The sequence below is a fragment of the Mytilus galloprovincialis genome, chromosome 4, assembly GCF_965363235.1.
Source record: "Mytilus galloprovincialis chromosome 4, xbMytGall1.hap1.1, whole genome shotgun sequence".
NCBI classification, from domain to species: Eukaryota; Metazoa; Mollusca; class Bivalvia; order Mytilida; family Mytilidae; genus Mytilus; species Mytilus galloprovincialis.
In genome coordinates, this window is record NC_134841.1 from 7,579,214 (window position 1) to 7,591,355 (window position 12,142).

The 12,142-nt window shown below is 31.2% G+C and overlaps 1 protein-coding gene across 8 annotated transcripts in view; it reads left to right on the top strand.

Annotated features, from left to right (window-relative positions):
• LOC143071266 (FERM domain-containing protein 5-like) overlaps positions 1–12,142 on the top strand; it is a 68,115-nt gene that overhangs the window by 25,551 nt on the left and 30,422 nt on the right. For all 8 annotated transcript variants that reach the window (XM_076245466.1, XM_076245468.1, XM_076245467.1 and 5 more), the window contains one exon: positions 3,334–3,431. In XM_076245466.1, coding sequence (XP_076101581.1) covers positions 3,334–3,431 — 98 coding nt within the window. The remainder of the gene's footprint in view (positions 1–3,333; positions 3,432–12,142) is intronic.

A 12,142-nucleotide genomic window follows, 5' to 3' on the forward strand; every position in this document is an offset into this window, starting at 1 on the left:
TAAAAGCACATATTTGGCATTGGTTTAGTTTGTGATTGTAAAAGCACATATTTGGCATTGGTTTAATTTGTGATTGTAAAAGCACATATTTGGCATTGGTTTAGTTTGTGATTGTAAAAGCACATATTTGGCATTGGTTTAGTTTGTGATTGTGAAAACACATATTTGGCATTGGTTTAGTTTGTGAACTATTGACAAGTCAACATGGTACCAGATCCTTCATGAATTTTTTTTTAAAGTATTTTGACACCATGCAGTATGAAATCAACATGTAGGTCATCTTGGAACTTAACTTTCTATAGGGTTTAGTAATTGTGAACCTTTTCTTATTGAGACATTTACATGTGCATCAAATACTTTAAACATTTTATTGTGAAAGAAGAAAAAAGTTCAGTTCATTGAGGAAAAGAGGAAAAAACACATATTTGGCATTGGTTTAGTTTGTGATTGTAAAAACACATATTTGGCATTGGTTTAGTTTGTGATTGTAAAAGCACATATTTGGCATTGGTTTAGTTTGTGATTGTAAAAGCACATATTTGGCATTGGTTTAGTTTGTGATTGTGAAAACACATATTTGGCATTGGTTTAGTTTGTGATTGTAAGAGCACATATTTGGCATTGGTTTAGTTTGTGATTGTGAAAGCACATATTTGGCATTGGTTTAGTTTGTGATTATAAAAGCACATATTTGGCATTGGTTTAGTTTGTGATTGTGAAAGCACATATTTGGCATTGGTTTAGTTTGTGATTGTAAAAGCACATATTTGGCATTGGTTTAGTTTGTGAACTATTGACAACATGGTACCAGATCCTTCATGAATTTTTGTTTAAAGTATTTTGACAGCATGCAGTATGAAATCAACATGTAGGATCATCTTGGAACTTAACTTTCTATAGGGTTTAGTAATTGTGACACTTTTCTTATTGAGACATTTACATGTGCATCAAATACTTTAAACATTTTTTGTGAAAGAAGAAAAAAGTTCAGTTCATTGAGGAAAAGAGGAAAATGCATCTTTTACATTTCTTTACATGTTATATCCACTTCTCATCAACAAAATAGCATGACATCATGGACATGGAAGGAAATTGATTAATTTGATCAATTGCAGTTTTTGTTTTTGTAGAAAATGTCAAAGTGTTAACTTCAAAGTAAAAATCTTTAATTATTAATTGAAGCAAGCCATCACATCAAATATTTTATTCCTTTAATGTATAACATCTGACACTGCAATGAAATGATAATGCTATGAGTAGTAATTACCATTCCTATGGTAGCTTAGTTATTTGTCTGAAAATCAAACTATAATCTTACATCAAGCTTGAAATAACTGGAGGTATATAAGATTTGGAGTGTTTAGAGATGTATGTGAACAGTCATGAATAGGATATATCTCCAGACTGCATTTATGCTTAAATCATATGACTGATTTCTTTCAAACTAACTTCTCTGTTCATTCAGTTTTCGGTTTCACTTCAGTGATTTTAAGTTGGTTTCAAGTTATATAACATGTCTGGTGCAATTCTATAAAACCTTAGATAACTTCTTCCCTCTGTATGTATCTATAATATTCAGTTTCTACTTCTTTTGTTTCCAAGGTTAAATTTAGGTAAAAATCAAACATGGATTTAAATAAAACTATTTTAATTGATTAAACCAACCAAGCGAGACCCTTGTGGTTAGTCAAGGTCATCAAAACCCCCGTTGTGGTAATAATTGTTTGATTGATGGGTGGATGATATTTAAACTTCCAGCAGCAAATATTTCAGTCTCATTGAGGACAATAGCATGCATGATACATTGTACCAGTCTGTCACACTGAGTCAGATCTCTATCTACCCTACTCGTTAATAAAAACATTAATTTGAGTCTCTATAATTCCTACTTCTTTAGCTGTATGCCTGACTGAGAAGCATCAGGATAAAGTTTTAAACTCTTAAGTTTGACTGTTAAAGACACAAACCAAGATAATACAGGTTGCATGATCTACAAAGATATTTCACTAGATAAATTGACTTAGGTGAATTATAAGGAGTAGAGCGCCAAACTCATTTGAGTTATAAAAAAAATAAAAAATAAAATTATGTTTTTGAAATAGCAAGTAGTAGTAAAACTACCTCTGGAAGTTAAAATTGTTACAAAGCTATACATACAATATTACCACATGCCACTTTATAGGAAGAATTCCCAATATTAGATCTAAAGCAGAACCAATGCTAATCTGTCAAGACAAGATTAGCAGCTCAATTAATACACTGTACAGACATTTCTAGATTAAAATACTGAAAATAGTTTTCTAATTTGTTTACTAGAACATAAAAAACTTTCACTGTGCCATTCTGGGGTCTACAAAATTTAAAAGTAATTTTCAAGGCTGTATGATTAGTTCAGTTGCCAAAAAATCATCATCCATGTATCAATAAAAACAGTAGAAATTAATGCATGTATGAAAATAGCTTGCCCCTACATTTGATTACTAGATAATGCCTAAGATAAAATCTACAGTAGCAGTTTTGCTAGTATATTTTGAGCATTACATGTTGTAAAATGCTTTAAGGTGTACTATCAAATGTTTATCAATGTTAACTCTACATTGCTCTATTTACTACTACCAGTCAACTGCCAAGGACAAATTTATGAATAATTTTACAAATACTATCTTAAGTATTCAGAACAGGAATGTTAGTCCTGAAAGTAAACATAAGTTTTCATACCTATCTAATCAAAGTTTAAATTCACATTATTATATAGGTAAAAAATGTTGCAGGGTGTATACTTATATTAAAAAATACTTTGTAATTTAAATTAGTCAGGTTTGACAATAAAAGGTTGGTACTTAACCTAAGGTCATATTTACTTTGACTAGACTTGTGTAGGCTGAAGTTACAACTAATAGGCTGAATTTATTATGAATGATTATGTAAAGAGGGGAAAGTTATTTTTAATAAATATGCTAATTTCATTTCACTTTTATGTGTAAGAGGCTAATTTGAAAACTGTCCTAAGGGTAAACATGTTTTTTATATATGAATGTAAATGTGCAGTATATATATATGTATCTTGAGATCTGTATAAGTCAATAAGGCAGCATGTACAATGAGAAAAAGAAGACAATGAAAAAATGAAGAGTTACAGTTTTCTTTTATGTGTCTTATTTCTCACTGATTGCTGAAACATCAAAGTTGATACATGTATCACAAACCTGCAAGTTTTATATTGATTATTCTTTAAAAAAAGATATCTAAATCAGGCAACCCAACCAGATATCCAAAAATACAGAGGTATTAAAATGTCTGATTATATATACTTATGTTGCTTTTATTTTACAGATACCATCTGTTTCTACAGCTCAGAAGAGATCTTCACCATGGTAGACTGTTGTGTTCACCAGCAGACGCCAATCTGTTGGCTACATATATTGTGCAGTGTAAGTGTCTTACTGTATGTTCTTTGGGCATTTGCCTTAGGTTGCTGTCTCAATGATGTTTACCACACAACCTTAAACTCAGACCAGTACCAGTTTTACTAGTTGCTGCTTTAATTGTCAAATGCTGTTGTGTCCTTCATTTTCTAATTACTTAGTTAGGTGAAGGTCATCCTCCTGACTGACTGTTATCACAGTGTTGTGTTTGTTTGTCTGTCTAAATTATTTCTAAGGGCAGCGTTAATATAAATGTTGTACCAGCTTATGAGAGTCATTTTAAGGTCATGGTCTACAGATTTTTAAATATCTACTGATTTATACTAAGTTTAATGAACTTAGGTACACCTTTTTGCACTGGTATCCTAACTTTGAACAGAGATGGGACTTTTTCTGTCTCAAGGTGTAAAGTATTTTTCCTTTGAACCTCCTATGTTATAAAAAGAGATCTATGTATACATTGTAGTTCTAAGTACAAATGTATAAATGAAAACAATCTTTATAAAGTTCATGAGTCTCAGGCCTTTTTATGGATTTACCTTCATCAAAAATGTTCAAAAATCAAATATTTGGCATACCTTTAAAAGTACATATGATGCAAAAAATATAGGTAATATGGTATTAATGATCTTATTTAAGCCAAGTTTTATAAGTAAATATTTGTTGTATGTACAATTACGTAAGATATAAAATAAAACACAATCCAATCATATTTTGTATAGGGATCAGCATGTAACAGAAGTTTTATTTTTATGTGCTTACATATTTGATCAATTTAATCAATAAATAACAATTTATAGACATTTTGGATACAATAATGATTATAAGTATATGGTGGCATTTGGGGAAGTTACACTATGTACCACACTGAATCCGCTATATTCCAGTCTGAGCATGAATAACTTGAGGGAAAGGGTCCAATAAACTTGGAAGACTGATACAAAAAAAAAATTGATCAGGAAAAGAATTCTTTGATCACTTCTTAAATTTGTATGTGTTTTCAGAAATTGAATAAATAGCTGTACCATGAGCACATGATACGCCCATAGCAATTTCAAAGAATTGAGTTCAATTACTTCCATATGCCATATTAGAAATTTATAAAAAAGCTAAAGAGAGGTTATCTTAATAGATATAAATCAGTCACCGAAGCTCTTAATTAAAACTGATCAAAGTATTTTGATAAAACCCCATAACTCAGAATTGTAAAATCTGAAATTTAGAAAAAGGGAACGGGAGCTAAGGTCAATAGATATTAACAATTCACCAAATTTTTATGCAAATTTGTTAAAGAATTTTAAGTTAATGTCTGACATGTTGCCGATGGATGGCCAGACGGAGGGACTGACAGACAGACAATGGTATACCATAATACATTCCATAAACAGGTGTATAAAAAAGGAATCAAACACACTGCAGATCTCATGACACAAAATCTCTACACATGCCATAATTGACAAAACCCTGAGTCAAAGAACAGAACTTTAATTGCTATTCATCATCTTAAAAATATAGTTATTCAATATTTTTTATGATCTTAACAGAATCTTAATAAGTTCTATGGTGAATGAAAAAAAAATCTTTTCAGAAAACTTATTATTACTGAATATCCATTTGTGTCTAGTACGTTTGACTTTAGCAGTCTTTTGTTATACGACCGCAAAATTTGAAAAACTTTTCGTCGTATATTGCTATCACGTTGGCGTCGTCCGAATACTTTTAGTTTTCGCACTCTAACTTTAGTAAAAGTGAATGGAAATCTATGAAATTTTAACACAAGGTTTATGACCACAAAAGGAAGGTTGGTATTGATTTTGGGAGTTTTGGTCCCACATTTTAGGAATTAGGGGCCAAAAAGGGCCCAAATAAGCATTTTCTTGGTTTTCGCACTATAACTTTAGTTTAAGTTAATAGAAATCTATGAAATTTTGACACAAGGTTTATGACCACAAAAGAACGGTTGGGATTGATTTTGGGAGTTTTGGTTTCAACAGTTTAGGAATTAGGGGCCAAAAAAGGGCCCAAATAAGCATTATTCTTGGTTTTCGCACAATAACTTTAGTTTAAGTAAATAGAAATCAATGAAATTTAAACACAATGTTAATGACTACAAAAGGAAGGTTGGTATTGATTTTGGGAGTTAAGGTCCCAACAGTTTAGGAATTAGGGGCCAAAAAGGGACCCAAATAAGCATTTTTCTTGGTTTTCGCACCATAACGTTAGTATAAGTAAATAGAAATCTATGAAATTTAAACACAAGGTTTATGACCATAAAAGGAAGGTTGGGTTTGATTTTGGGAGTTTTGGTCCCAACAGAATAAGGGGCCCAAAGGGTCCAAAATTAAACTTTGTTTGATTTCATCCAAATTGAATAATTGGGGTTCTTTGATATGCCGAATCTAACTGTCATGACTGTGTATGTAGATTCTTAACTTTTGGTCCCGTTTTCAAATTGGTCTACATTCAGGTCCAAAGGGTCCAAAATTAAACTTAGTTTGATTTTGACAAAAAATGAATCAGTTAGGTTCTTTGATATGCTGAATCTAAAAATGTACTTAGATTCTTGATTATTGGCCCAGTTTTCAAGTTGGTCCAAATCGGGGTCCAAAATTAAACTTTGTTTGATTTCATCAAAAATTGAATAAATGGGGTTCTTTGATATACCAAATCTAACTGTGTATGTAGATTCTTCATTTTTGGTCCTGTTTTCAAATTGGTCTACACTAAAGTCCAAAGGGTCCAAAATTAAACTTGGTCTGATTTTAACAAAAATTGAAATCTTGGGGTTCTTTGATATGCTGAATCCAAAAATGTACTTAGATTTTTTATTATGGGCCCAGTTTTCAAGTTGGTCCAAATCAGGATCTAAAATTATTATATTAAGTATTGTGCAATAGCAAGTCTTTTCAATTGCACAGTATTGCGCAATGGCAAGAAATATCTAATTGCACAATATTGTGAAATAGCAAATTTTTTTTTAATTAGAGTTATCTTTCTTTGTCCAGAATAGTAAGCAAGAAATATCTAATTGCAAAATATTGTGCAATAGCAAGATTTTTTTTTAATTGGAGTTATCTTTCTTTGTCCAGAATCAACTTAAATCTTTGTTATATACAATAAACAATGTATATTCACTTTTTACTACCAACTGATAAATTAAAATAATCTTTACCATTCAGTGATAACAAGCAGTTTTTTTACATCTTAATATTTTATGATGTATTTAAATGAGTAGTTATTGTTGCAAACTCCATTAGAAATTTTAATTGAGATTAGTTTTGGAATAAGGGAAAGGGGGATGTGATTAAAAAAATTGGGTTCAATTTTTCTCATTTGAAATTTCATAAATAAAAAAGAAAATTTCTTCAAACATTTTTTTGAGAGGATTAATATTCAACAGCATAGTGAATTGCTCTAAGAGAAAACAAAAATTTTAAGTTCATTAGAACACATTCATTCTGTGTCAGAAACCTATGCTGTGTCAACTATTTAATCACAATCCAAATTTAGAGCTGAATCCAGCTTGAATGTTGTGTCCATACTTGCCCCAACCGTTCAGGGTTCAACCTCTGCGGTCGTATAAAGCTACGCCCTGCGGAGCATCTGGTTACCTTTAGATTGTGAATAATATTTCACAAAAAAAATATCAATGACAGTTCATTGATAGAGTTTGCATTTGAAACCAGATATGACTTAAAGGGAAACTTCGCAAAAAAATCAAAAATTGATATTATGTCCATTCTGTATAAAAATTCTCAAATTTATAGATATTAAAGTTTTATTCCGCTAGATAAGAGATCACCATCGATTTTAAATTTTGAGTATCAATTCTCTGCGTTCCGCCATTTTGTCATCTTCTACGATCAAAAATCACGATATGTCTATAAACCACAAAGGACCAAAACTACAGTAACCGATGTAGTCGTAATTGCGTGTCGATATCTTGTCAATCGTACGGTTGTTTTATCTGACTAACTAACTTGATATGGAAAATGTTCTTTTTTTTTTTTTTAAATAACCATAGTCTGTTATTTTTAAACTGTTAATATTGGAATTAATTAAAAAGTCAAAGTTCAAATCATAAATAAGTGTTCCGTGAAAATTGTTTTCGAAAATGTAATTCGTTCATAATTCTTCAAAGTAATAAACTTTATTCAAATAAATTCGGATCTTCCCTCATCTGATCACCAGCATGGCTTAAGGTATTACTCCCAAAGGTATTGTGAGGTGACACGTCCAGGTATTAAAGCGATTTCCTGTCGGGCTTGAAAGTTCATGCATCGTTTCACTTCTGTAGGTATTGATCGGTGTACACGGCCGATAACTTATAACTTTCCATTTTGAACTATCAGGTTTATAATATACATCTCTGTCTTGCGTGTCCGAAAGTGATATAATATACTAGTCATTACTTAACTCATACGCTTGTTTATAAATAACATTTCTGGTACATGTAAAGAATATTATTTATAAAAATATAAATAATACATAAAAAAAAGATTTGAAGAAATAAAAATCTATTTACATATTTTTTCCAAGGGTTAATTTTGGAAAATGTAATATAAACTCGTTGTCAATAGTAAAGGACAGATTGGAACATACCAGAAATATTGATTTTAAAAAATGTACGCATTTGCCGACGATTCGTTTATACGCCTGGATAGAAAGTTACGGAACTTTCGCAAAAAAATAAGTCATTTGATTAAATAAGAAGTTGTGGTTTGTTTACTTGGGAGACACTTATCCAAATGAAGTGGACTTAAGCAGCTATATAAGTCACGGTATGGCCTTCAACAGTGAACAAAATTAAAAGTATATTGTATAATTCAACTAAATGTGAACATGGCTGTGAGTTAGTACGTCTGGAGCTCTCCCTCTATGGCGCTTGTACCTCGGAAAACTTATACAGCTTGTTTCAAGAACAACCGGGTTCAGACAAACTGTTCTGAAATCGATATTGTCACTAATGCATTCACCCAATTCAATATTGCCATCAAAGAGAGTAAATTCGGGGCAACAAAGACATTCCGTCAATAACGGCATAACTATGCATTTAGTACACGAACACCAATCCGGCTGTGTTAAACTGGCAAGGGTTGCTAAGGATATCTTGATTTCGGGAACTTTCTGCAGCTTCCATTTTATGGAGCTCTTCTTCGGTATACTCTGGCTCTAGTGCGTACCCAAATAGACCATACTCGTCAAAATCTGCCTCTCTTGACCGGACTGGAACCACTGTTAGTACTATCAACCTCTTTTTTTTTTTTACTATCAACCTCCGAACAAGACATTTTTAGTTACGATTTTATGATTAATTTTGGGACAATATATACACTGTCCTATAGAAACAAGCACGCACAAATCATGAGAGAAATATATGTGAGTAAAAGTTAATTGAATTAGCAAAGTTAATATCCTTTGGTCTCGAATGTATGTTAACTAATTAATGTGTTTTTATAGGCTAGCTCAAATCCTCATCCAAATAATATAATCTATATGTATTAATCCCTTCCTACCACACCAAGATTTAATGCCGAGCGGTAGACATATTTAAGGTACTAATTAAGTATAATTAAATGAACAATAGATAACAATAATTAATCATAAATGTGCAAAGATTTAAAAACATTTTTTTTCTTTATTCGTACAATTATATTCCGCTTCGGTAGAGTTATCTTCAGATAGTTTCAGATATTAATTAATACATGGGTTTCAAAAGTCTAAATGTAAGTGTTCGCGTACATTTTTTTGCCTAATAAAGACAATCAAAATGATTTGGTAAAGCTATTTCTAATTTCTAAGTTCCCCTTTTTTATGGGACTTAAATCAAGGACTAGAGGTGTTTATCATTTTATTCTGACACATGAATTAAGTTTCCCGTCTTTTACCGAAAACTGTTTATTTCTTAGTAAATTAATTTATTTGAATTCAAATAAAATAATTGCACCAAATATAATTAAATAATTCCACGTCGATCTATTTTTATTTGTCACCTGTATTTTTAATGTGTGTATTAAATGCTCCCTTGTTTTATAATCCACTGATCCGAATAGACAGTCACACCTGGCAAGGTGTGCCCTAGAGGCGTGGTTAAATACCGAAGTGCAAATAACAATTTACCTTTAAACAAGCCATCTTCGAGTATTGCCACAGAACCGTGAATACACACATCGTATAAACCTAGTCATAGCAGAGATAGTAAAAGGTCAATAAGAGTACACCAACATATTGTCTTTACAGATTATTGTACTTTAATTTGTCCACCTTATCAGTCCGAAAATGCATTAATTAAAAATTATTTTACAACTTTTTGTGTTGTCTAAAAAATAATTCGAATATATATGTTTAACATAGAAAATTTATCTCATGAATGTGTACAATTGCACGTCTGTGCGTTTTATCTTCTTATTATCGGCTGGTTATTAGATAAAGCATAAGTCATCGGCGCGCTTACGATTACGTTAAAATATGATTAAAAACCAAGACTTTTAATGATTGTATTTTAAATCCCGGCATGCAAAAACCAGGAGAAAACGTCACGACCTACAGGAAGTAGTTAATATTTTTTTCATTAATTATTGAATTTCTCCTTTATTACTGCACATTTAGCGATAAAACTTTGTGAATATATATATTATGTCATTATGAACATATTTAAACCATAAGAAAAAAATCGCGAATTTTCCCTTTAACTTCATGTTGCATATCTGGACATTGTGAAACAAGAATTCTGTAAAAGTTATTACTTTTCATATCAAGACTTCTTTTTATCCTTTTAATCTAACCATAATTGGAGAGACGCATTTAATGAAAGTTTTATAAGAACATATATAAATATTTTAATGAGTATTCACAAGATTTAATATCTTATAATACATTTACAGTTATTTAATATCTTATAATACATTTACATTAAGCCTTGGAAGGTTTTTGATATTTGGTGGTAATTGAAAGATAATAAACCAAATTGATGCTTCAATAAATCATTGGTATTTATTCTCATATTTACTTTAAAATAAATACTTTTGTTGGATTTTAAAATCAATATGCTAGTAATTACTAAAATAAACATTTATTTACTAAATGAAAGTCCCTTTTAAAATCATGCTTTTAGAACTAATTTATTTGATTGTCATATAAAATGTTCTGATCATGCTTGTTCACCTGTTTAAATCGTGATTAAAGCTTGTTACGTATAGACAGACGTGTAAATAAAGATGTTCTTCCTTGCATAGCTGGGATAAATTACATGTATTAATAAAACATGAGCTAAGTTAGGTCTATTAGCAGTTAAATAAATGGAGAAAATTGATAGTTTAATGCAATTAGGTCCTCATGGTTGACACGTCTAAGCAATGCATGTAGCTACGAAAAAGCAGAAATTTTCGTGGAGGATTTAATTTCGTTTATGTCGGGGAAAGATTATATCCATGAAATTAAAAACCCCACGAAAATTTAACCTACATTTGATATCACTACCATTCACTTGAAACCACGAAATTAGATCCCTATGAAATCTTACATAGAGAAAACACCACAAAATTTTAACCCCATGAAAAATGAATGATTCTACAGTATTTACGGTAGTCACATATCAGTCTGTGACAAATAAGGCATAATTTCAGTAATGGCTGCACCAATTATTTACTTTGAAAGTCATTACAAACACATGCTGCATGTCATATCTAGCATTATTTCACTTGGTGTTCTTGGTTTTGGATAAATGGAAGAACATGGCACAGTAGCATGTTTCAGTCATTGTCAGGTTCTCAGGTTGACAATAACTAGAGGTGTACCCCTCCACCAATAGGCAATAAATAGTCTTTGAGGTCCCCCCTGCTGTAATATATACCTTGGTAATGTATACCTTGGTAGGCTGCTATATTGTCTCCACTGAATGAATGTCCAATCATTTTCATGTTGTCCTGACTGATTGAATGATGTTTGACTAGGCAAGTGTTCATGTTTTATTGCTCTTTGTAATCTGAGAATGTCTGTCATTGCTGTGCAAGTCAAAATAGAGTTTGGGATGTATTAAAAATATCAGGTTCTGTCACACTGTTTCATGATCTCATTTCAGCTGTATTAGACAGATTGCTGAAAGTTATGACAATTTGTTTTTAAATCCTCAAACTGATTGGCCTCAATATATTGATGCTTGGCGCAGTTCTGCTTGTATCTGGCTGGTGTGATATCATACTCCAGATTCAGAACTTTAACATGTTTAATGGTCGATTGTAATTCCAGACTGCTGTAAAGTTTTCATTATTAATTTGTTCTCTTTCATTGAACATAAGATTATCTTTCAACATACCGAACGGACTTGGAGGCTGATTAAGATCAGTTGCAAGGAAATGGAGCGACTTATTCCATGAAATCATTACTTCGATGGCCTGAAAATGCTTATAATACCCAAATCTAAAAGAAATAAATTATATTGGTATAAATGCCTTGTTTTTGAAGTCAATTGCCATTATTTTGTATTAAATGATACATTTATTGTATGAATGATATCCTTGACATCAGTTCTATAAATATATATGGATCAATTATAATTGTGTATTTCATTTCAAACAGTTTTGTATTGATATTCTGTCTCTGGAAAAATACAAATGATTGCTTTATTGGTTATCATCGTTTGTGGCTTCTATTGGCTTTATATGGCTCAATACAAGTGTTGTTGAAACAGTAGATGTTTATTACAGCCGTAAAATTGT